Source organism: Rattus norvegicus, chromosome 2 (genome assembly GCF_036323735.1).
Source record: "Rattus norvegicus strain BN/NHsdMcwi chromosome 2, GRCr8, whole genome shotgun sequence".
Lineage (NCBI taxonomy): Eukaryota > Metazoa > Chordata > Mammalia > Rodentia > Muridae > Rattus > Rattus norvegicus.
The window spans coordinates 55,765,094-55,791,848 of NC_086020.1; the positions used below are offsets into that span (position 1 = coordinate 55,765,094).

General features: G+C 41.4%; 1 protein-coding gene across 4 annotated transcripts in view; it reads left to right on the forward strand.

Annotated features, from left to right (window-relative positions):
* Window positions 1-26,473, forward strand: part of Mroh2b (maestro heat-like repeat family member 2B) — a 60,122-nt gene extending 33,649 nt beyond the window's left edge. Inside the window, exons 22-42 of one of the 4 annotated variants that reach the window (XM_039102574.2) lie at window positions 338-364; window positions 1,390-1,509; window positions 1,621-1,700; window positions 4,445-4,580; window positions 4,668-4,763; window positions 5,007-5,096; window positions 5,423-5,543; window positions 7,047-7,144; window positions 8,877-9,029; window positions 11,148-11,305; window positions 11,798-11,924; window positions 12,479-12,666; window positions 18,370-18,510; window positions 19,096-19,210; window positions 19,794-19,940; window positions 20,172-20,354; window positions 23,519-23,674; window positions 24,058-24,189; window positions 24,665-24,767; window positions 25,690-25,755; window positions 26,327-26,473. In XM_039102574.2, coding sequence (XP_038958502.1) covers window positions 338-364; window positions 1,390-1,509; window positions 1,621-1,700; window positions 4,445-4,580; window positions 4,668-4,763; window positions 5,007-5,096; window positions 5,423-5,543; window positions 7,047-7,144; window positions 8,877-9,029; window positions 11,148-11,305; window positions 11,798-11,924; window positions 12,479-12,666; window positions 18,370-18,510; window positions 19,096-19,210; window positions 19,794-19,940; window positions 20,172-20,354; window positions 23,519-23,674; window positions 24,058-24,189; window positions 24,665-24,767; window positions 25,690-25,755; window positions 26,327-26,433 — 2,544 coding nt within the window. In that variant the 3' untranslated portion in view covers window positions 26,434-26,473. Of the gene's footprint in view, window positions 1-337; window positions 365-1,389; window positions 1,510-1,620; window positions 1,701-4,444; window positions 4,581-4,667; window positions 4,764-5,006; window positions 5,097-5,422; window positions 5,544-7,046; window positions 7,145-8,876; window positions 9,030-11,147; window positions 11,306-11,797; window positions 11,925-12,478; window positions 12,667-18,369; window positions 18,511-19,095; window positions 19,211-19,793; window positions 19,941-20,171; window positions 20,355-22,206; window positions 23,417-23,518; window positions 23,675-24,057; window positions 24,190-24,664; window positions 24,768-25,689; window positions 25,756-26,326 lie in introns of those variants that run through there. The other 3 variants (NM_001047908.2, XM_063282035.1, XM_039102575.2) reach the window with 3 other exon arrangements.
* The last annotated feature ends 282 nt before the right edge of the window (window positions 26,474-26,755 follow it).

Below are 26,755 nucleotides of genomic sequence, written 5' to 3' on the forward strand. Positions count from 1 at the left end.
TGTGAGCTTACATTTGTACGCTGCACATTCTGACAGGGCTTGGGTTAGCTGCACACCTTTCCCACATAAAGCAACAGACAATGGCACATGCTAAAAGTATCCCTAACGCATACCTTTTCCTCCAGGAACATTATTACCTTTCTTCCTGCCAAATTTAGAGCCTTTTTCTCCTGAAAACCCATCTTTACCCTTCTTGCTGTTGCTGTTCCTATGGTACCTGCCAGTGGGACAAGACTCCTGTTGGGGCTGTGCTTCAGCAGAAGGGCTGTGTCTTTAGGGGTTGGAGGTGTCTGCGATTGTTGCTAACTCCATATCTGCTTTTTCTTTAATTTTTCAGGTTCTGGGCATGTCTGTCATAAATAAGGTAGGAGACGACAGATAGATAGATAGATAGATAGATAGATAGATAGATAGATAGATAGATAGATAGATAGATAGATACATAGATAGATAGATGGATGGATGGATGGATGGATGGATGGATGGATGGATGGATGGATGGGTGGGTGGGTGGGTGGGTGGATGGATAGATAGATAGATAGATAGATAGATAGATAGATAGATAGATACATAGATACATAGATACATAGATAGATACATAGATACATAGATAGACAGACAGACATAGATGAGAAAGAAAGAAAGAAAGAAAGAAAGAAAGAAAGAAGAAAAGAAAGAAAGAAAGAAAGGAAGAAAGGAAGAAAGAAAGAAAGAGAAAGGAAGGAAGGAAGAAAGAGAGAGAGAGAAAGAAAGAAAGAAAGAAAGAAAGAAAGAAAGAAAGAAAGAAAGAAAGAGAAAGAAAGAAATGCCTTGAGCACACTTCTCCCTGGGAAGCATGTCAAGTGTAGATGACCTCTTGATCTGATTTTTCTGAGAAGATCTGGACATGCAACTCACTAACCCAATCTGAAGCCACGCCCACTAAGCCTAACTTAAGAACAAAAGCTATATTAAGGCTCCATGCAGTTTAGAAGTAGAAACCATTGCAGGTCAGGAATACCTTCCCTCAAGAGGATCATGATATCAAGTTAGTAAGTCATAAACAGCAAATTCTTAATGAAACAAAGTAAACAATACTGTGCACATAACAATAGTAATATTAAATATTTATTTCAGTGTCTCCTAAATTTTGTTTGTGCAAGTGAGCCTTACTTTATTTTCTTCTGTGGTTTATGGCTAGAAAAAAAAGTTTGAACAGCACCACTCTAGAGAAACTCCAATGTATGTGGGAAGAGATTGACCTTCATATCCTAACTTTCCTGCCATTCAGACCCTAGGTGAAGAGTGGAGATGGAAAAGGGAGCAAATATGACACCTGAGGGTCACATGTTTGTAGACCCAGGCCTGGTGCCTAAGACCTTGACTTTGACTGGGGCTCATTTGCTTCAGGACATGGATCTGCAAATGAGTTTCACAAGAAGTATCACTGAGGTTGGCATAGCTGTCCAAGACGCTGAAGACCAGAAGTTTCAGTTCACCTACAAAAAGATGTTGATCGGTTTCATGCTGGTGCGTGCACAAGAAGGAAAGGGGGGGTCCCCAAGTGTTCCATCCAAGGCAAAGACCCAAGCCTTTTTTAAATACTTTGCCTCATTTTGTGTGTGTGTGTATGTATTACAGGACTTGATAAAGGATGAACCCCTGAATACCTTAGCCAGTCCTATTCGGTGGAAAGTCTTAATTGCCATCAGATACCTAAGGTAGAAGAAATCTTTGGTGTTCTTAGTGTGAGTATGGGTGTATCTTATGTATGCACATGCCTGTGTATGTGCATGTGCCAAAGGTGGACATGGAAGGTCTTCCACGGTTGCAATCCAGCCCACTTTTAAACCACATCTCTCACTGAACCTGGACTTCACAGTTTCTGCTAGGCTGGCTGTCCAGTGGCACCCTTTGTCTGCTCTCCAGAACACTATATCTGTCTCTGCCCACCCCAGCACCGGTGCACATTTTTAAAGTCATACTAACTTATTCTCCCCACTACAGTTAAAGAATTATACTGTTTTACAATTTGAAAAGTAGAGAAAAGTTAACAAAGCTCACCCATAATGCCCTTGTTGATGTATTTGACAACATCACTTGAGCCCTTATCTCTGGTCCTCACTTTCTTCAAACACCTGAGATCCTGCTTGCATAAGACCTTTTATCCTAATTTTCCTCACTCCCTGTTATGAATTCTCATGCTATTATCGATCCATCAAAGATGCCATTTTTATTTATTTGTATTTATTTATTTGTATAACAGTTATATAAAAAGATATTTAAGATCTGTAATCATTAAGGTAATGAAAATCAAAACCTGTTTGATTGTTGTTACCTCAAAAGAAACAAGAGTTGGTGGGGATGGAAAAAAAAAGAATCCTTGGGCATGCATGTTGGTACATTGTGGGAAACAATATGGAAGTTTTGACAGAAACAGGATTACCATGCAGCCCTTCAGTCCCTATTGTGGGTGGATACACAAGGATCATGAAATGTCTTGTAAACATCTAACACCAGTGTTCATTGTGCAGACTCTCATAAAAGCAACCGAAGTATCCACAAATAAATAAGGATATAAAAGATTGTAGGAAACATATACATGATAGAATATTCCTTGGCCTTAAAATTAGAATACCTTATCCTTTCTAACAACATGGGTTCCCCTAGAGAACATTATGCCAAATAAACCAATCCAGACATGGAAAGAAAAACTGCTTTTGGTTCTCCCTTGTATGGAAAATCTAAAGAAAAAGTCTAATACAAAAGAAATGGACAGTTAAACAATGGTACTAAATGCAGGGCCAAGGAGAATAAGGAAATGTCAAAGAATGTAGAGTAGCATTCTGTACAATGAGTAAGTCTGAAGACAACATACAATACAGCAGCTGTGCTCCCAAAGGGCATATAATTCAAGATTTCAGCTGCATGAGTAAATTACAGCTGATCTCCCTACAGCCAGATAGGAGGAGGCTATGTGACTATTACATGAGTTAAGTTATTTCTCTTATATGGTAGATATATATATATTAAAATTTATACAATTATGATATATAATTGTAAATAAATAACATAATATATCATACATTATGCTTCTAAAATGCACACCATAAGTGTATCCAAAGAAAATAAAAGATCATCCTTTTCCCCCATGTTGAACGGTCTTGGCATCCTCATCAAAAATCAATCAATATATCATTTGAGGGTTTATTTATAGGCTCTCTAGTCTGTCGCAGGAATCCATGAGTCTGCCTATATTCTTCCACTGCACTATTTTGATTACTCTGACATTGCAACAAGCTGTCAAGCCAGGAAGAGCTGGGTAGAATTAGTACATTGACTACATTGGTAGAGTGCATAAAGAGCATGCACAAAGACTTCCCAGCACTTAACAAAAAAATCTTAATGCATGTTTTCATGTTTCGTTTTTATCTACCTAGTGCATTATCATTTCATCGTGTATTTTTAACCTATATTTTACATCATTTCAGTATTTTTTATCTATATTTTTCTCTCACTCAAAATTCTTAAAATTCAGTATGTACCACACTCACGTGACACCTCAATCCCCATTAACAACTCAATGACCAATGGCGACACTCAGTTTGTATAGAACTAGACTAGCCTCTGGGCACACAGGAAAAAGTATTGATTGTATAGGGCCAAAGCTGAGAAAAACAAAACCTGAAAACTGGGAGAAAGAAAACCAGGGGATGCTGGAAAAGTTATGTGTCCGTCATGGTCTCTCTTCCACCTGTGTGTGCCCATCAAAATCTGTTCAAGTGAAGACCCATGGATAGATGCAGTTCGTTGTACAGGAGTTTTACACTAGCATGCTTATTTTATGAAAATTGTCAGACAGTGACAATGGTAAGATGGTAGTCATCCCAGCTTAGCATGGTTCACAGTCCGCTCAGAGTACCTTTCTCCCATTCTTCTAACAGCATCTTCATTTTTAATTTATCTTCCTAGTTTGGAAGCTCTTAAGTGGACTTTCTTATCCTGATTTACAAAATATTAAAGAACGGGCTTTTTATGTTGAACTAACATTTGCGTCTTCCCAAGTCACGTCAAGTTTTGTTCTGATAGCTATATTATAGTAAATGTTTGGATGGAAGGAAGGAAGGAGGAAGGTGGGACGAAGAAAGGGAATTTTTGCTTTTTTTTTTTTTAAACTGGAAAGGCTCTTTGCTTTTTACTGGAAATGCCCACAATAAGAATTTATCAATCATGATTTTAACAGATATTAACAGTGTTTTAATGGTGCTTAACATCTTCCCAATATCCCAAGAGCAGTGGAGCTCCTTCATTTGTCCTACTAATCCCACCTCCCTCAATATCTCAAACATGTTTCAGAAAGTGTGACATGTTTGTCATCTGCTCAGCTACTGTACACAGATCTTCGACACTCTCCTGGCTGGTTTGTTTGTATTATACCCATTGCTCCACATCGTTCTCATTTCAGCAAACTGAAACCTCCGCTCTCACTAAACGACCACCTGAACATTCTTGAAGAGAATATTCGGAGGCTGCTGCCCCTTCCACCTCTGGCAAAACTCAAAAGTGAGGGCGAAACAGACAAGGACAAGGAACACATTAAAGTACGTGACTGGGACCTGAGAAGAAAGAAAAACTCCCGTGGGAATTTTCCACTGCAGCCTGAGACTAACAGTCACTCTTGATTTCAGTTTCTCTACGAACGATCTATGGATGCTCTAGGGAAACTTCTAAGGTCCATGATATGGGATGACATTGATGCACAGAACTGTGAAGAAATGTTTAACGTGAGTCGGGGCACCACTCACATTGACTGCCCAACTCCCCGACCTGTCTGCAGGTTAGACACAGTAACGAGAACCACCCACGCAGCATGCTCTGTTTACCCCACCTCGTAGTTTCCTTAGTTTAGGTGCAGGTGGACACCCAGATATAGAAGAAGCAGAGAAGGGGTGGAAATTGAGGGAGATGGGAAGAAAAATCAAATGCAAATGAATACTAAGCAAAGACATTCCTTCTTTGTCCAACAGCTTCTTCGGATGTGGCTTGTTTCCCAGAAAGAGTGGGAGAGAGAGAGAGCGTTCCAAGTCACCTCGAAAATCCTAACGAAAGATGTTGAGGCAAGTACTCCTTTAAGCAGAGAGGGCATTGCTAGTGAACCGTAGGGTGGGGACGTCTGAGACTCTTGTCTGGCGGATCTCAGGTCCCAGATTGAAGGGGTATGGCAAAGGCATGGGTGGCGTCTCGCAACTCCAGAGCTGAGCAAGCGCTGTGGCTACTTTGGGCAAATGCTCACTCAGTCTTCCGCAGTCCCTAAGAAATCAGGTACCTTTTACGTGTTCGAGATTGAATTTTATCCGAAGAGTCTGCAGAGGGAAAAGAATGGACTTAACCCTGTTGTACCTTCAAAGTCACCCCTCACCAGGGTGCCTCCTTTATTCTCCAGGCACCACAGAATTTCAGAATCGGGTCAATCCTTGGGCTTCTGGCTCCGCACTCCTGTGACACCCTGGCCACCATCCGGCAGGCAGCTACTAGCTCCATCATTGGTCTGCTCTGTGCAAAAGGTGAGGGAAAGGTACAGAACACACAAGGAAAGAAAACACTTTGTTTCCTTAGCTTGTACTCCTTCTGGAACGAATCATTCTTTCAGGAATTACCTCCTGCCTGTCCAGACTCATACGCACACATCTCATACACACATAAACACACACTCGTACACACACAGAAACATACACACACAGACACAGATACAGAAACCTCATACACACATTCTCATACACACAGACACAGATAGACACACAGACACACAGATACACACAAAAGCAAAGAAAAAGATAGGAAGTAAGGGAGGGAAGGAGGGAGGAAGGGAGGGAGGGAAGGAGGGAAGGAGGGAGAGAGGGAGGGAAGGAAGGGGAGGAAGGGATGGAGGGGGGAGGGAGGGAGGGAGGAAGCTAGACAGTCATGTCAGATAGGCACATGTTCAAATTCAGACAGCAATATCATTAGTAATTAATTAACATCACCATTTTGCTTTATCTAGCAACATAGAGGCAGGAAAAAGCATGTGTACTATTAAATATCAGCCAGGTACAAGTAACTAGTGTAACAATTAAGTGCCCATGAATACCCAATACATTTTAAGACAGGAAATTAGATATTGAGAAATAGATCAGTACTTACACCACTAAAAATCATAAAGTAGGGTCTTGTGATTAGGTGTATTTGATTCTTTGTGGATTTTTTTCATAAAAAGGAAAGGAAAAACAAAAATGAACGATGTCTCGCCACAGTGTAGCCTCGCCTGTATTGTAACTTACTCACTTTGGAGATCAGACTGACCTGGAACTCACAGTGTTCCATGTGCCTCCCCCTTTGGGCGGTGGGATTAAGGGTATGCGCCACCATGGCTTTAATCCAACTGATTCTAAGTCCATGTCTGTTCCATGGGGCTAGGCTGTCTCCCATAAAACGACCCAAAGTTCAGTTTCTACAGTTAATATGCATTCACATGACAAGCAAGAAGTCATTACTGTTCAGGTCTATTAATAAAGTCTTACCAATAACGAATTATACAGCCTCAGATGGATTTTATATTAAAATTGTTTCTCTTTAACTTTCCTCAAGGTAACTAACTCACCACAAAATGAAACTTCAATAAGAACAGTAATAATAGAAGTTATTTAGGCCCTGGCATTGGTGGCAGACAAACACGGGTTCAAAGTCAGGCAACCCTATCTTTAGTAACTGTGTGACCTCAGGCAAATGACTTCACACCTCTCTGTCAGAGCTGTGAAAAACAGAAAACCTGCAAAAACAGAAACAGGGTCTGAGAACATAGCTCTGATAACCTCTATGGGTAGACATTGAGATCATCAGGTGCTGAGTAGCACAGAGCTACCTGTGGAAACTTTTCCTTTACGGTCGGTCAGTAGCTCACCAGGCAGCCTTTTCCATGTTTAGTGAAAAAGCATCCAAGAGTCAAATCACTGTCACCTCAAAAGATAGCCAGACTTTTCAACTCCATTTGGATTTTTAAAACCCTGTCTTTCTCCCGTTGCTAACCATAGGCATTTGCCAGGAGGCAGACAGACTACAAGGCTTGCAGGAAGGGCTGGACTCTCAGGATGAACAGGTCCAGATCAGGATATCCTCCAAAATCGCTAAGGTAATAATTGTGAAAGACTGGCCCCATAAATGACAGAAATCAGCCATTTCTGCCTTAATTTCCAAATGAGTAAGATGGGCCGCCCTGGTATGAAGACAGCAAGGTAGTGATTTAGCTGTTCAAACTGTTCAAACAAGCCTTTTGGAGAGACCTTCTGTTCTGTCCATTACTAAGTTGACTAACTTTGAGGACATGTTCCAAGTCCTTGGCTGTGATTAACGAGGCCATATGGGAAACATTCTGAAGCAAGTGGCCTCCGAAAGGGGGGGGCCTGTAGTAGAACAGACAGAGAAAGTGTTTTCCAGCCAATCAGATGCACCCTCTGTACACTGCCTAAAGTATTCTCGTCTTCTTCTTCAGGCAATGAAAGATTGCAGCTTATTTCTTAGTTACTGTGAGGATTGATCGTTCAATTCTTTTATTCAATCCTGGCTTCATTCACTTACCATCTCCTGAACGCACAGCATTTGTGAAGATCAACTCTAGGCTCTAATTAAAGAAAAATCAAAGTTATATTTGCATCCTAATCAAGGAAGTCTGAAAAATAAATAAAACATCAACTAATAATAATCGAATAATTGAACAAAAGAAAACCAAGTAAGGGAATAAGGAATAGATTAGAGATGACTGCCTAGAGGGAAAGAGAGTCCAGTAAAGTCACAAGGCACAACAGCATGTGCACAGAGTGGAGGAGAGTGTCCCGACAGGGTGCATTTGTAGTGGAGGGTCTAAAAGATCTGAAGGGTTGGTGGCCCCTATCGAGAGAGAGGGGTATGTGGGAAAGTAAGAACCAAATTACCAAAGTCACTTTGAAAGAAACTACAAGAATCCAGCTGTTAGGAGAGATAACTTGGACCAAGGTGGCGACAGTGGCAGAGAGAAGAAGAAACTGATGTAGATGGGGAAGAGGTGTTAGCCAAGGGCATATCACAGACGCCTGAGCAGTTTCTTTTGGAACTGTACAACTCACAAACTGGCCTTCATTAGCAACTATTCATGAAAAAAAAAGTTCATTATCTTCTCAATGAAACATCATTAGACCACTCAACATGGAGGGGGGAGATGGTTGTGTGTAGGAATGTTGTCATGTCAATAAAGTACACACAACTCAAGATAGTTAAAGGCCCAAGAGGATGTCTCTGGGAACTCATTTAACCTGCAAACTTCCACCTGGCTGCCTACCCTCAGTTATGAGCTTTATATTCAGACATGAATGTTCACATCCACACACTGCTATCAATCAACAATCTGAACTCTCATACCTAGACACCAAAATTGCAGTTTTTATTTCCTTGACCTTATTGACTGATCTTAATATAATGAAGAATGGGATTACTGCCAGCCACTTGGTTATTCATCATGGTTCTCAATATATGTGACAACTTCAGCTGCACTTGAAACATATATTATATATATATATATATATTCATCTGTTTTCCCTTCTGCAATATGCTATAACTTTAGATTTGGATTTAGAGAAGAAATTGCCACAGCAGGCTTGAGAATCAATATGTATAAAATGATAAAAGAGGCCAGGTAGCGTTTGCTTAGAGACAGAGAGTCAAGTGAGGTCTTATTTTCTCAGGTCTCTGTGGTTTCAGTCATATGCTGACCATTTAGAAAACACAGTCAGTGGTTTTCTGTTCTCCTAAAACATACCCCAGTCACAGGTTTAGGTATTTAGATCTAGGGTAAGGTATATGTGATAATGTATTTGTGGCTATATCCTCAGATTGTCTGCAAATTCATCCCCAATGAAGACATTCAGGCATTCTTGGAGGAAACACTGGATGGCCTAGAAACTCTCAACCCCATGTGCACAAGGGCTTGTGGCATATGGATGATAGCGGCCCTGAAGGAGCATGGCGCTTTGCTGGAAGATCAGGTGAACTGACAACCAGTCATGTAACAGAGCAGGATTGTAGCACCTCTGAAATGCCGAGTCATTTCCATTCTGTTCCCCCTCTAATCATAGAGTCTAATGGGAAGCAGGCAAGAGCACTGGGGGGAGGCTGAGGGGGGGCTCAACAGATTTCCAACCTGTACGTAAACATGGTTGGATGGTCTAGCTAAATCTTGGATTACACTTTCAAAACACAATAATGCTTGGGAGATGAAGACAGAAGATTCAGAAGTTCAAGGCCATCATTAGCTACATATGAACACACACACACACACACACACATACGAACACACACACACACACACACACATACGAACACACACACACATACACATACGAACACACACACACATATGAACACACACACACATACACATACGAACACACACATACGAACACACACACACACATACGAACACACACACATATGAACACACATATGAACACACACATACGAACACACACACATATACACACACACATACGAACACACACACACATACACACACACATACGAACACACATACGAACACACACACACACGAACACATACACATACGAACACACACACACACACACACACACACACACACACACACACACTTGAAATAGGCCCTACTCTATCTGGAAAAAGAGAAAAGCTCTATCCTTGAGAAATTAGATTAATAGATTCGGGTTGAGAATGGATAGGTGGATACGTCTAAGATTGTCACCAAGCCCTGGGAGGGTCTCCATTCACTGCTGTTCCTCATATTGCTCTTTTCACACCTCATGAGAGTGTATTATCTAGTAAGCAAGACTGTCAGTGGGTTGAGGAAAGTGTTCTGTCCTGTGTCACAGCGGGGAACTTAAGCAAAAGAACAGAATTTAAATGCGGGAGCCCCTGCTAAGTGCCCCAAATGGAAACACTCTATCCTGACTCCTCAAGTCAAACACAGAACACACACTACTCCAAGATTAAGAGCAAGAAAACTGAACCGAATGGGAGCATCTCAGAAGGAAAGAGGTTCTAATTCCCATACCCCTTTGTCAAAATTCCCAACTACACAGCTCTGAGTAAGGTTTACTAGAAACTATTCCTGTCCAACTTATAATCCAGTAATTTTTTTTAAAAAACATGGCAAACTACGTGTTAGGCATGAGGCTAAATTATGGTTGATAAATATATGATAGTTATGTGTTCATGTGTGATTGGCATAAGTGTTTGGTTCACAGAATGTGGTAAATATTTTGAAAAGGATAGTAAACCCTCCCCAATTATCATTAAACTGGGACTTTGAGATAATCATTGTAAGGGATACTTGTAATACTTTCTGAATAATTGAGAAACTGTTATGCTTATGACAAGCATTATGCTTATAATAAAATTTAATTTAAATATCTATACAAAACAAGAAAGGGAAACTGTAGAGGCAAAATATCTTTGCATATTTACATGCCCTTGCCTATATTGAAAATCTGAATACATATACAGTGGAGAAAGAGAGAGAGAGAGAGAGAGAGAGAGAGAGAGAGAGAGAGAGAGAGATCTCCCTGGTCAGCATTCAAATTTAGGAAAGCGGCTGGCTTTCCATGCCCTCTGGAGTTGGCTTATCTCTTCCGTGAGGTCTTCTCCTTTTATCACCCCTGTCCTCATGCTTCTCACTTTTACATTTGTACTGTGTCCTTTCTGACCAGGATGCCCCTGCTCTACCATCTCTGTGAGATTGCTGCAACCCTTTAAGACCAGACTCTTCCAAAATGTTCCAGTTGCTTCTAGACTACCATTTGCCTACACCACCTGGAACCCACTCCTTCGGGTAGATGACTGAAGTCCTTTATTAGACCCCTCCCTTCTGTCACAAAAGGGCTGCATCTTTTTTCAATATATTCCCCAACAGGAGATTCCAGTGCCCAGCATAGTGTGCCCTTTCTCTAGTGTTCACAAAGGTTCACCAGCAATACTGAGTGAGAAATGAGTCGTGCGGACAAAACCATCACCACATTTGAAGTTATTGGCAATTTGTCAACCGCCCACCGCAGTGTGGGTGGTACCTTCCTTGTGCCGTTCACGTGGAGAGAGATGATGACAGCTTCATGGTTTTTTTTTTTTTTTCTTAGCTTCTGGAGATTCTGAGCACCATTTATCATCACATGCCTGTCCTCAGACAGAAAGAGGAAAGTTTCCAGTTTATGCTAGAAGCTATCTCTCAGATCGCCAGCTTTCACATGGATGCGGTCGTTAACAGCCTGCTACAGAAGCCTCTGCCCTTTGACAGGTAGAGTCTTCACACATCTGGTCCCTTCTCCCAGAAAAGACCATCTCACAAGGCGCCAACTTTATTTGAAAGATGGCGAAGGTTGAAAACATTCCACCCGAATGACAATTTTAAAATTGATATTCGAACCACATGTGATATTTTTCTAGACCTTTTATTGAATAAGAAAGAACTCTCGTATTAAAAGAGAAATAAATGCATCACGTTTGTAATAAGAATAAGTAAATGTTGAAAGTGAATATTCCTACTTTTTCTGGTCCTGTAGAGTGTACCAGTGTGGGTGAGAAGTTTCCATCGTTGTACATTTACATGCCTATCCGAGGCCAAGATGCTGGGCTATTAACCAAGCCATCATTACTGCCTCTTGATGTATCTGTTTGCCTTTGCATATGTGATTATCATCGTTAATGTGGTTTTAAGTAGGTCGGATAGAAAAGCTCACCATCCAGAGAATTGTGCCTTACCTGTCGACTTCCTGGCTTGTCACCATAGGGACACAAAGACGTTGTGGAAGGCATTGGCTGAAAACCCAGCCTCCAGCAGCAAACTCATGAGAGCCCTGATCAGGAAACTGGAAGCCCGGTTAGAGGATGATATAGCTGGGACAGATGCGATCTCGGTAAGTTAGACTTTTGATCACTTGCCTCTGTCTTGGATCTACTCTGTGACCTGCTCCCACCTGCTCCCAGCTAACGGAGCATTTACCACACTTCTAAAGCACCCTAATTTTAATTATTGTCTAGTTCATGTTGAACAAACATGGCGGCAGTGTAGTCTGTGGTTTCATCATTTTTGGAGGCAAATTCTCTTCAGCCCCAAAGAAAATATATTTCCAAATTAGTCTTCAAATATTTCAACAGGAGCATTGTTGTTAATTTTGTTTGTTTGTTGAAAAATCTCCTATGCTGGGGAACATGTCATACTCTACAGCGTGTCTACCCTAAGTCATGACGCCAGTATGATAGTCCTAAGAAACGTACCCTGTTGAGTAGTTTAGAGACCAGTTTATGTTCCTTTTTGTGTTTGTTTTTACCATGGGCATGCTTAAATTAGAAAACAGTTCCTAAGAGAAAGTCTGTAGCTTTCTGTACAAGCTTCTGTAGCAACCTAGTGGGGTGAAAATGGCCTCGGAGGAAAGAAGAGTGCTTAACGGAGAGGTCCCTTGTCCTTCAGGTGGCCTGCGCTATGTATGAAGTGATCTTAACGGGGGCTCGCATCACTCACTTGTATCCAGAGCTGTTCACCCTCCTCCTGAAGCTGGTCAGCTGCTCCCTGGGCCAAAAAATGCCAACGTCTACCCTCAGTCAAAGGCGGCGAGTGATGCAACTTGGGGAAAGGCAGCAGTTCCCAGACCCTTGCAGGTAAGTGGCCCCTCAGGAAAAGATCGCGGTTCTGATCCCAGACTCACAAAGAGGGGCTGTGGAACTCAGACTCTGTGCCTTCTGCCCTGGTATCAAACCCGCAAGGAACAAAAAGCAACGGAACAAACAAGGCTTCAGCATCCTTTACCCGTGACTTGAGTTCAGTGGCTCATTTTCCTGAACCAATGTCCAAGGTCACATTAGAAGCAAGGGCTGTGCTTTCTTTCTGAAAGGGAAAACACTGTTACCCTTGTGGGGATCTTTCTAGGAAAACAGTATTCCATCTAATCTAAGACTTTAGCAATTGAAAAAAAAGCAATATTCATCTGTATAAAGTAAAACTTTGGTGGTTTCTTTTCTTTCATTTAAAAATCACTTTATTTAAAAAATTTTAATATATGTTTACCATGATTCTCTTCTTCCAACTTCTCCCAGACCCAGACCCTCCCAACCTCCCTACCCACCAACCTTATTCTCTCTCTCTCTCTCTCTCTCTCTCTCTCTCTCTCTCTCTCTCTCTCTCTCTCTCACACACACACACACACACACACACTGACCAAAAATGAAAACAAAAACAAAAACTTAAACCAAAAGGAAAAAAAAAAGATGATGGGTTGGGGATTTAGCTCAGTGGTAGAGCGCTTGCCTAGCAAGCGCAAGGCCCTGGGTTCGGTCCCCAGCGCTGGAAAAAAAAATTCAAAAAAAAAAAATAAAATAAAACAAAAAAATCCACAAAAAACATGGAGTTCATTACTTTGGAGTTTCAAGACAGGGTTTTTCTATGTAGCTCTGGCTGTCCTGAAACTTACTCTCTAGACCAGGCTGTCCTGGAACTCAGAAATCCACCTACCTCTTCCTCCTGAGTGATGGAATTAAGGCTGTGTGTGAGCTACTACAACAAACTTATATTTCCTTTATTTTTAAATGTCTGATTTGTGTTCATCAAGAATATAAATTATATTAAATTCAAATATATATAATTGAATATAAATAATTTGAATATAAATAATTGAATCTGAATATGAATAAATTGAATTGAATGAGAATGGTAGGTTACGAATTCTTACTTTCTTTCATGCTGCTCTGTTCCCAGACTTTCTGCATAGCTTTTCATTCCAATGTCAAATCATAATGCAAACTTATTTTTCTCCATCTTTACTAACGTGGGTATTTCTTGTTTACATTTCAATTGTTATTCCCTTTCCCGGTTTCCAGGCCAACATCCCCCAACCCCTCCCCCTCCCCTTCTATATGGGTGTTCCCCTTCCCATCCTCCCCCCAAAACCGCAATCTCCCCAAAAATCACGTTCAGTGGGGATTCAGCCTTGGCAGGACCAAGGGCTTCCACTTCCATTTGTGCTCTTACTAGGCTATTCACTGCTACCTATGCAGTTGAAGCCCAGGGTCAGTCCATGTATAGTCTTTAGGTAGTGGCTTAGTCCCTGGAAGCTATCATTGCTTGGCATTGTTGTTCATATGGGGTCTCAAGCCCCTCAAGCTCTTCCACGGGGATCCTTCAACGGGGATCTCGTTCTCAGTTCAGTGGATTGCTGCTGGCATTCGCCTATGTATTTGCCATATTCTGGCTGTGTCTCTCAGGAGAGATCTACATCCGGTTCCTGTCGGCCTTCACTTCTTTGCTTCATCCATATAATCAATCTAGTTTGTTGGCTGTATATGTATGGGCCACATGTGGGGCAGGCACTGAATGGGTGTTCCTTCTGCCTCTATTCTAAACATTGCCTCCCTATTCCCTCCCAAGGGTATTCTTGTTACTCTTTTAAAGAAGGAGGGAAATATTTGCATTTTGGTCATCCTTCTTGAGTTTCATGTGTTCTGTGCATCTAGCGTAATTCAAGCATTTGGGCTAATAGCCACTTATCAATGAGTGCATACCATGTGTGTTTTTCTGTGATTGGATTACCTCACTCAGGATGATGTTTTCCAGTTCCAACCATTTGCCTACGAATTTCATAAAGTCGTTGTTTTTGATAGCTGAGTAATATTCCATTGTGTAGATGTACCACATTTTCTATATCCATTCCTCTGTTGAAGGGCATCTGGGTTCTCTCCAGCTTCTGGCTATTATAAATAAGGCTGCTATGAACATAGTGGAGCACGTGTCTTTTTTATATGTTGGGGGGTCTTTTGGGTATATGCTCAAGAGAGGTATGGCTGGGTCCTCAGGGAGTTCAATGTCCAATTTTCTGAGGAATCTCCAGACTGATCTCCAGGTTGGTTGTACCAGTCTGCAATCCTACCAACAATGGAGAAGTGTTCCTCTTTCTCCACATCCTGGCCAGCATTTACTGTCACCTGAGTTTTTGATCTTAGCCATTCTGACTGGTGTGAGGTGGAATCTCAGGGTTGTTTTGATTTGCATTTCCCTTATGACTAAAGATGTTGAACATTTCTTTAGGTGTTTCTCAGCCATTCGGCATTCCTCAGCTGTGAATTCTTTGTTTAGCTCTGAACCCCATTTTTTAATAGGGTTATTTGTCTCCCTGCGGTCTAACTTCTTGGGTTCTTTGTATATTTTGGATATAAGCCCTCTATCTGTTGTAGGATTGGTAAAGATCTTTTCCCAATCTGTTAGTTGCTGTTTTGTCCTAACCACAGTGTCCTTTGCCTTACAGAAGCTTTGCAGTTTTATGAGATCCCATTTGTCGATTCTTGATCTTAGAGCATAAGCCATTGGTGTTTTGTTCAGGAAATTTTCTCCAGTGCCCATGTGTTCCAGATGCTTCCCCACTTTTTCTTCTATTACTTTGAGTGTATCTGGTTTGATGTGGATGTCCTTGATCCACTTGGACTTAAGCTTTGTACAGGGTGATAAGCATGGATCGATCTGCATTCTTCTACATGTTGACCTCCAGTTGAACCAGCACCATTTGCTGAAAATGCTATCTTTTTTCCATTGGATGGTTTTGGCTCCTTTGTCAAAAATCAAGTGCCCATAGGTGTGTGGATTCATTTCTGGGTCTTCAATTCTGTTCCATTGGTCTATCTGTCTGTCTCTGTACCAATACCATGCAGTTTTTATCACTATTGCTCTGTAATACTGCTTGAGTTCAGGGATAGTGATTCCCCCTGAAGTCCTTTGATTGTTGAGGATAGTTTTAGCTATCCTGGGTTTTTTGTTATTCCAGATGAATTTGCAAATTGTTCTGTCTAACTCTCTGAAGAATTGGGTTGGAAATTTGATGAGGATTGCATTGAATCTGTAGATTGCTTTTGGTAAAATGGCTATTTGTACTATAATAATCCTGCCAATCCATGAGCTTGGGAGATCTTTCCATCTTCTGAAGTCTTCTTCAATTTCTTTCTACAGAGGCTTGAAGTTCTTATTGTACAGATCTTTTACTTGCTTGGTTAAAGTCACACCGAGGTATTTTATATTATTTGGGACTACTATGAAGGGTGTCATTTCCCTAATTTCTTTCTCAGCTTGCTTCTCTTTTGTGTAGAGGAAGGCTACTGATTTATTTGAGTTAATTTTATACCCAGCCACTTTGCTGAAGTTGTTTATCAGGTTTAGTAGTTCTCTGGTGGAACTTTTGGGATCACTTAAGTATACAATCATATCATCTGCAAATAGTGATATTTTGACTTCTTCCTTTCCAATCTGTATCCCTTTGATCTCCTTTTGTTGTCTGATTGCTCTGGCTAAGACTTTGAGAACTATATTGAATAAGTAGGGAGAGAGTGGGCAGCCTTGTCTAGTGGTCCTGATTTTAGTGGGATTGCTTCAAGTTTCTCTCCATTTAGTTTAATGTTAGCTACTGGTTTGCTGTATATGGCTTTTGCTATGTTTAAGTATGGACCTTGAATTCCTGTTCTTTCCAGGAGTTTTATCATGAAGGGGTGTTGAATTTTGTCAAATGCTTTCTCAGCATCTAATGAAATGATCATGTGGTTTTGTTCTTTCAGTTTGTTTATATAATGGATCACGTTGATGGTTTTCCGTATATTAAACCATCCCTGCATGCCTGGGATGAAGCCTACTTGATCATGGTGGATGATTGTTTCGATGTGCTCTTGGATTCGGTTTGCCAGAATTTTATTGAGTATTTTTGTGTCAATATTCATAAGGGAAATTGGTCTGAAGTTCTCTTTCTTTGTTGGGTCTTTGTGTGGTTTAGGTATAAGAGTAATTGTGGCTTCGTAGAAGGTATTCGGTAGTGATCCATCTGTTTCAATTTTGTGGAATAGTTTGGATAATATTGGTATGAGGTCCTCTATGAAGGACTGATAGAATTCTGCACTAAACCCGTCTGGACCTGGGCTCTTTTTGGTTGGGAGATCTTTAATGACTGCTTCTATTTCGTTAGGAGTTATGGGGTTGTTTAAATGTTTTATCTGTTTCTGATTTAACTTCGGTACCTGGTATCTGTCTAGGAAATTGTCCATTTCCTGCAGATTTTCAAGTTTTGTTGAATATAGGCTTTTGTAGTAGGACCTGATGATTTTTTGAATTTCCTCTGAATCTGTTGTTATGTCTCCCTTTTCATTTCTGATTTTGTTAATTTGGACACACTCTCTGTGTCCTCTCGTTAGTCTGGCTAAGGGTTTATCTATCTTGTTGATTTTCTCAAAGAACCAACTTTTGGTTCTGTTGATTCTTTCTATGGTCCTTTTTGTTTCTACTTGGTTGATTTCAGCTCTGAGTTTTATTATTTCCTGCCTTCTACTCCTCCTGGGTGTATTTGCTTCTCTTTGTTCTAGAGCTTTTAGGTGTGTTGTCAAGCTGGTGACATATGCTCTTTCCTGTTTCTTTCTGCAGGCACTCAGCGCTATGAGTTTTCTTCTTAGCACAGCTTTCATTGTGTCCCATAAGTTTGGATATGTTGTACCTTCATTTTCATTAAATTCTAAAAAGTCTTTAATTTCTTTCTTTATTTCTTCCTTGACCAGGTTATCTTTGAGTAGAGCATTGTTCAACTTCCATGTATATGTGGGCATTCTTCCCTTATTGTTATTGAAGACCAGCTTTAGCCCGTGGTGGTCTCATAGGACACATGGGATTATTTCTATCTTTCTGTATCTGTTGAGGCCTGTCTTATGACCAATTATATGGTCAATTTTGGAGAAAGTACCTTGAGGTGGTGAGAAGAAGGTATATCCTTTTGTTTTAGGATAGAATGTTCTATAAATGTCTGTTAAATCCATTTGGTTCATGACTTCTCTTAGTCTGTCTATGTCTCTGTTTAATTTCTGTTTCCATGGTCTGTCCATTGATGAGAGTGGGGTGTTGAAATAATGCAATCTTTTAAAGGACATTTTGAACACTGTTTAGACTCCACATATGCTGTAATACGAGTAACTTCACCAAACCGACAGTAGTATACTAGACTTAAATGCATATTTAAATGCTCTACATGAATGCAAGCATGTGTGTGTGAATGCACTGACAACAGCAGCTATACCATGGCAATTGATGAGTTCAGAGTTCAAGTAAATTGCACTTATTTGTTTGATTTTACTCATGGGCAGTTCACTAGGCTTTATATTCTTATCTATTGGCTCACCACATGCCCTGTTGTCGCCTTTGACGGCAAGACTGAAGAGTGAGAATAGGGCTGTCTTATTTTTGTCTTGAACCACATCCACTAGTCTGCAGCTGAGAGAGGCTTACAAGAAGTAGGAAGAGTCCACATCTCATGGAGGGTAGTTTATTTCTACGTCTTCTGCTGTCTCTTCTAGACTCTCAACTGCGACTCTGAAATGCCTGCAAACACAAGCCATGAAAGAAGGCCTTGCAAAAGAATCTGATGAAGGAGACAATTTATGGACCCTCCTTAGCAATCCTGATACCCATCACATAGGCGTGTGTGCACTGGCCAGGTAATGTGCAGGTGATCTAGAATGGATGAAGAGAGAACACATATAGAATGAAGACACAGCACACACTTGGTAATCAGGTCATTGCAAAGGGAGAAAGATTCCCCTTGGGGAAAGAGGGGAGCAATGTGGTAGTTTTGGCTCCAAACTTAATAACACTTCTCACCAAAAATAAAATGAAAGTAAATCAAGTGAATTAACTTAAATAAACTAAATTAAATTCACTACTTGGATGTGTCATCTTAAAATGTAAGGCTCGGCAGTCTTTCATCTAATATTTCTTTCTGTTGAGATGAAAGTACTGACTTGAAAAACCTGTAAATACACTATGGCTTATTCCAATATTTAGGGCAGTGGCTCTCAACCCTCCAAATGCAGCCACCCTTTACTACAGTCTCTCATGCTGTGGTGACCCTAACCATAAAATTATTTTTGTTGCTTCTTCATAACTGTAATTCCAATACTGTTACAAATCATAATGTAAAATGTTTTTCAGGGATAGTGGTTCATCAAAGGAGTTGCAATCCACAGTTAAGAACTTCTGATGCAGTGGGAAATTAAGCCCCTTTTAACATTTGTGTTTTCCAGGAGCATGGCAGTCTGGCAACATGGTGTAATACTGGATATCATGGAACACCTACTCTCATCTCTCACCTCCTCCTCTGAGAACTACCGGATAACAGGCATGGCATTCTTCTCTGAGGCAAGGAAAAATACTCAACAGAGCATGTTCACTAGTCCCTTACATTTCTCATGTAGGACATGTAGCTTAGGAGTATGTGGAACCACAGAAGGAGCCCTTTAAAGGGAGTTGCAGTACCAAAGGGACACATTTCAAAGGTGCACAAGCAGGCAGTGAAAGAGAAAGGAAAACCCTCTCACAACCATCTCCTGCCTCTTCTGTGGAAACCAACCTTCCAGCTCATAGAAGGGATGATAATAAATGTGAGGGGAACAAAATGCAAAGTCAGCATGTCATTAGCCCTTTCCCTGGCTTAAGAGCTCATCAACCTAAAGAAGGAACAGGATCGGTAACTTCTATCTTTGCTGCTACTTGAGTAAATCCTCCTATCTAGATAGTTCATTCTCCATTACCTTAGACCATTACCTATGGGTAGCTCACATCCGGAACTCAGCCACCACAAGATTTGCTGGTTCACTTAAAGGCTCCCTTCCTCCACTCCACAGCAGTAAGGAGCCATCTTTAATTGTAGCTAGATGCCTTTAGCCATCCCCTCAAGGGAAGGGACTCCCTTAAATAAAGGAGAGGGGTTTGTTGGTTTCAGCTTATGAAGGAGCCAATCCTTTGGAAGCATGGAAATCTTCGAGATGTACTGATTTTTATGGATCAGAATACCAGGGATTCCAATGCTATTCTGAGGCAAATGGCTATCCGAGGCCTGGGCAACACAGCATGTGGGGCTCCTCACAAGGTAAGAGGCATGCTTGGGGGAAAGGATTTGTTTAAGTAGAGTTTCAAGGTTATAATCTAGCCATCTGGAAGCCTCGTGGAAACCAGGTGAATTAATTAAATTAACAGCTTTGGGTTGAAGTACATGTGCTCATAACCCAAATTTTAGCCACCATTCCCACCCGGGAGTTGCTACCCTATTCAAGAGACACACGATCATTTTATAGATCAAGAGACCTTGTTTTCATTACAGGTGAGGAAGCATAAGCAGATAATGTTAGAATGTATCATCAGAGGCCTGTACCACCTGGCTCGCACGGAAGTCGTCTGTGAAAGCTTGAAAGCTCTGAAAAAGATCCTAGAGCTGCTCACAGAAAGAGACATCAGCCTCTACTTCAAGGAAATAGTGCTACAAACAAGAACGTTCTTTGAAGACGTAAGTGATCCTATTCGGGAATCTCCCTTCCCTGGAAGAAGTGAGTGAACAGTGGCCCGTTCTGGTAGTGCTTAGAGAAGATTGTGGGTGTCCCACCAGCACTTTGTGGCCATTCCAGAGAGCCTCCACAAGTGGTTCCCATACAGGCTGCTGACTCCCAATGTCCCTCTACCCAAGCACACTCCCTAGCCCTGAAAACGCAACTGATCTAAGAGAGCGGGATAGAATTGTTACAGAGGAATCTAGCCCTGGGAAGAAACTTGAACAAATTCCTCAGAGTCCTCACTTTACAAAAGGTTTGAGTACCACTTGCCTGTGAGGGCAGGACACCCACAAATGCTCCTTTCTTTCCTCAATTCCCTTTCTGATTCTCACTCCCTATGTTTGTCTCCTGTGTTTATCTCCCAAATAAACTGCTCACAACTCATTTGCTTTAGGGAATACAGAAATCGGGACAATTCCTAGTTCCTCCAACACGATCTGTTCCACTTCCCGAATTCAAAGACTCTTTTCAACTCATGAACCAAATCCAGCTCACATTCGGCATTTGTCAATAGAGTTTTATAGGAATACAGCCACACTCGCTGATAGCATATTGCCCATAGCGGCTTTCACAGTCTCCCTGCAGAGCTGATAACTGATGAAGGGGCCCTGAGGCTTATAAATTGTAATTTATTTGACTGATTACCAAAGATCACTAAGCAATCTTAGATGAAAGGGACTCATTTCTTTTCTGTATTCTACAAACTTGTATCTTAGTATTCATGTTTTGTTTAGTCACTGCTGTGGATGTAAAAATCTGTTTCACAACAACTTCTTCAAACTAATATTTTTATAATCTATAAATTCTCCTCATGTCCTGTTACCTGAGGAGCTGGGGAACTGCTAGCTTCCCTCTCTAGTGTTGCCTTCATAAACATTAAGCCTCATTAAATTACTTATTTATCTTCTGGTCTCCAGACTGAAAACATATATTCCCTCCACTGTTCATCACAAACCTAATCTTTCTATTCATTATATATTTTATAGAAAACTGAGTTAAATCTCCTATTGAGGCCTGAGGAGTATCAAATAGAATTTAAAGAAAAACTTCCTTTCAAGTACAACATTGCCCTATTTATTTACTACAGAATCTTAATAATTCCCTTCCTTTCTGAAACTTTGGTGGCTTGTTAGCTTTAGGTTTTAATTGCATAAAATTTTAATTTATTGTTTTAATTTTTATGTGTAATTCCCAAGTGTTGTATTTTAACATCCCATTCTTCGTTTATATTCTAGCGTGACCTGGCATGGGAAAACAGCTCTCTGCCTATTTTTTCCCAACCATTTTCCTTATTTAACATCAGCTTAATTCCCAAGTTATCCTCAAAAATGCTTACTGATCTCCCACCCAATGTAGAATTTTCTGGAAAAAAAAGTTCCCCTTTTCACTCCACAGATAATTGATGTCAATCTTTAGCAATGGAATAACTGAAATCTGACTTTCAGGCCCAATCTGTTAGCGTTCCTGGGTTCTTGCTGAAATAATAATATTTCTCTTGGCTTTGAGCCCCAAGACAAGACGTCTTAACAATTTCAAAGCAATGTCGCCCCGTACTATTATAAAAGAAAAAATATGCAAATACTTCCTGGAGATTAGATAAGGCACTTTTCACTTCCAGTAAGGATTAATTCCACCACATATGAATAAAAATTTCACAGAACCTAGACGTTAATATAGACATGCAAATTTCCCTCAAGCAGCACTGCTTCCTGCAATGTGGGTAACTCGGTTAATACTTTGCCCTCTGTATTTTGCTCTAGGTTAAGCATAAGTTCTGTCATCAGTCAACTTTCTTCTCTTTCTCCTCAGTGTGCAAGTGTTTTCCTGTAATTGTCAGAACACTGATGCTTCAGTAAAGGGCAGGAGTGAAACAAGTGGCTTTGCCACCATCGAGACTATGCCACGCCCACTATGGCTTGCCACGCCCACCCTGGCTGCGTTATACCACTTCCGTCCCCTTCTTGCTACACTGCCACCACCAGCAATCAGTTCACTCAGTGTTGATCCATTTCTCTCAACTGAAAACTAAGGACACTGAACTTGACAGATGTTCCCTAATTTTCAAGCTAGTTTTGTTGGCCTACCCAGAAAACTCATCTGTGCTTCTTTCTCTTGTAACTTTGAACACCATCAGCAAAGTACACATGTGAGTTAACTTGCTCTTCCTGTCATATCACAAGTTGCTCCTTGAAATCATTTCCAACTATGCTGGACCAAAAAAGAATAATAATAATAAAATAAAAATTTCCCATAACTTCACATGTTCACAGGAGGGCCAGGCAGTGTAGAGGTTAGGTCTGGTTCTTCCTCCCAGCCCCATACTCCAAGAAATAAGACTCAGAATCAAAATATATTTACAGATACCTTGGCCATATAGCTAGGCTCTTCTAGATCATAACATAAAATATCCCAATCATTCGAATCCACATTCTGCCACATGGCTGGTTACCCCTCCTCAGGTACCACGCACCTGTCTCATCACATCTTCCCAGGTGAATCTCCTGCGTCTCGTGCTGTCCCAGAATCCTTTCTGCCTTCTGTATGTCCTACCTTCTATTTCCTGCCTCAGCCAGAGGCCATCATCAAATTCATTATCAGCAGGAACCATATCCAAACAGACAAAAGATAGTCTTTCTACAAGTCAAGTTTTTATTTGACCTGAGACTCAATGCCAAGATTCCTATGTAGCTTTTCATCCCCTTACAAAAGACACTTGGCATCTTAGAGATGAGCGCCGGACCCTGTGCAGCTTAGATGAGACACCCACAGCTTTAGGTTTAATGATGCAACCGGCACATTTTATGAAAGTGTATAACAAATGGGAATCACCCCGGCTTCCTGCTGCCAACTCTCCTGTTTGTCATCCTGCAATCATATCTCCCCACAAAGGCAGCGATCAAGTCTTCAGTTCTATAACAAAACCGAGTCTAGAGGATTTCTTTTTTCAAGCTGTGTACGTGTTTATGAAGAGTCCATGGAATACAGAGAGACAATGACAAGAATACACCAATGCTCAGAGACTGGCCTGCCTTCCTTTGCTCGAAGTGTGGCAAGGTCGGGTTGGGTACCAAATGGGTGCCAGTGGGCAATAGCCTGTGAGAAGATCCATTTGTCACCGCAGGAGCAAGACGATGTGAGACTGACATCCATCTTCCTATTTGAGGACTTAGCCTCCCTAACAGGAAGAAAGTGGAAGATATTTTTTGCTGAGGAAGTGAAAAAGAGCATGATCTCATTCCTCCTCCACCTCTGGGATCCTAACCCCAAAATTGGAGCTGTGAGTAGGCCTGCAGACACCTTCACCTCCTCTCTCTCTCTCTCTCTCTCTCTCTCTCTCTCTCTCTCTCTCTCCCTCTCCCTCTCCCTCTCCCTCTCCCTCTCCCTCTCCCTCTCCCTCTCCTTCTCCCTCTCCCCCCCCCCAGGGCTGAGATGCACAAGTAACCCTTCTCTCTCTGAACCAGAAACTAGGCCAGAAGTCATTCTTCAAAACTGAACACAAAAGCCACTCCTCCCATTTAGAATTCCGTTTTGGCATCTCTTTCCACCTTTTCCTTTCTATCAAGGCACAGGCTTTTACTGTTGCTTTCACTGTATCAGTGAGCAATTGCTCCCTTATGACCCCAGTGTCACAGACTATGATAGAAAAGCTCTGTTTTCTAGGCTTGCCGCGATGTCTTGGTCATCTGTATCCCTTTCCTGGGCCTTCAGGAGCTCTATGGGATATTAGACCACCTCCTAGAACCAGACCTGCCACGGGCCAGGGACTTCTATAGGCAATTCTGCATGAAACTGGTAAGTGTATAGCAGATGGTGCTGCCAAAATAGCAAGACAGGAGTCTAGACAAACTTCAGAAGGATGTGTACAATTGGTACCAATCTCTAGCAAGAAGCTGACTGAAGTCTCCTCTTCAGATCACATCTGTTATATTTCTTGTGTTTTGTTGAGATAATAACAACAGGGTCAGGCTAGCCTCACTGGGATGGCAGCGATCCCTAGTGTTCTCACACACTGTCCTCCTCGTCAAATCCATTAAACATCCCTTCTTCTCTGGTCCTGGAACCAAGTCTGTTAACTGGTTCCTTGATCTCCAGGGCCTTCCTGATTAAATCTTTGTTGAAATGGCCACAAGATAACTTTCAATCAACCAATACATGGCTATGAATGTTAGTTAGCTTTTAACGTTTTCTTCTGAGACATACGGAATGAAAGATGTCAAAAGGGTCACTTTCCAATGACTGTCTTTGAAATCATTCACATTTCTTCCAGGCCAAGAAGAATCAGGAAATTCTGTGGATCCTCCACACACATTCATTCACCTTCTTCACCAGCAACTGGGAGATGATCAGGAGTGCAGCTGTCAAGCTCACAGGTGAACTTCCCTTCCGGGTCCCAACACACGCGAGTCTGTTCTTTACCATTTAGTTTTCACTCTGACTGAACTCTCCCTGAAACAGTATGAAAATGATAGGCAGGAAAAGATTGGAGTGGGAAGTGGGAAGAAATGTGTGATGTGTGTTGTGATATCATCTTTTCTTTCACAAATGAAAATGTACAGCCTCTTCTAATCACCTTCACTTGACTGCTCTCCTCTCAAGTCTTCCAAGATCCACTGCTCCAAGTCTTTGCTCTTTATTTTCCCAGCCTGGTACTGCAGAATAAATATGTTACCTCTTTCTCTCTTGTGACCCACATTCTGTGTTCTTAACATGATCACATGAACAGCAAAATGATCTAAGTGACGAGCACATTGATAGAGGGGCCCTTGATTCTGCTGTGTGACATGGGATGTGTCTCCCCCCTGTGTCACCTCCATGCCAAGTCTATGGCACGGAAAATAAGTGAGTCTCTAAAGACTCTTCTCCTATAAAATGTTAAGTGCTCTCTGTAAGGCTGCTCTAAGGAACCCACCCCATATTAAGCAGGTCCAGTCCATTAGTGTGATCAAGTTAACTCCACTTATTATTGGATCATACATGTCATTGCCTTAATTACACTATAAATTTGACAAATTCAGAAACCCTACCTCATGCAGGTTTGAAACCTGATGATAACTTCTCCCCACCCCAAGAAGGTCAGACTGTGAATTTCTAAATGAACTGGACGTGCAAACACTTTTCATACACATTGCTCAACACCCAGTAGAAGCTCTCCTCACATCATTCTCAGAGGCATATGGGGACTTATATAATCTGTCCAGTCACCAGTCAGCCCATTTGCCTTTTGACTATGTACAATCAGATCAACTTTTTCCTGATAGTGGAAGCAGTAACCTTTTCTTTTGCTGACTTTAGATGCCATTATTCTCCATTTGACCAATCGATATGTGGAGTTATTAGACAGAGAGCAACTCACCATGCGTAAGTATCACCCCTATGGTGTGCACGAACTTTTGTTTCATTCTTAGAGAAAGAGAGATTAACTGTTCCAAGCTCCAGATCAGCCCGGAAATAGAGAAATTTAGCATCCAGTTATCTTCTGGAGCTGCCTAGACCCTAGAATTGCTATGAATTGATCACAGCCTCCAGCTCCACCCCTTTGCTGACATTATTACTAATGATGTCCTGATATCTAAACCTGTTGATCACAGTCATGACCTCTTCTTCCTCCTCCTTTTCCTCCTCCTCTTCCTTTTTCTCTTTTCCCTCTTCTCCCTCCTCTTCCTCCTCTTTTTCCTCCTCTTCTTCCTTCTCCTCTCTGCACTTCCTCTTCTGGAGATTGAAGCTTATAATTTCAATCTACACACACTACCACCGAGCTCCATCCCCAGCCATTCATCCCTTTTCATCTTTTAGAGCAAAAGGTGAACACTGACTTGAGACCACACAGATTGACCTGTACAGCACTGCAGGGCTGTATACACCAGGCTTTGGCTTGGGTGGCTTTTCCTACTAAGCACTGACCCTCCCTGTTCATCTGTTTCCATATCAGGACTCCAGGCACTCCGGCAGGACCCCTGTATCAGTGTCCAGAGAGCTGCTGAAGCTACCTTACAGACCCTCCTGAGAAGGTGTAAAGAGATCAGCATCCCACTGTAAACCATCAAGAAATAAACTGCTAGGCTTTTTCTAAAACTAACTCCTGTCTTTGTCCTATGAACTCACAAACTTACATCTTCTTAAAGGCAGATGGGGCAGCTAGGATAAGAAGATTCAAGTATATTCCTTACACTGCATAGTCTTCCAGGCAGTTTCCATTGGTAGGAAATTCATAAATTCACTTCAGAGATGGCCTGTTATTTGGTTAGTGGCAGCCACATGGCTTTGATTAGCCCTTTCTCTTGAGAAATGTGCACCCAAGCAGATGCAGATACCAAAGAGTGGTACACACTGTACAATTACACAACAGGTAAGAAGAGGG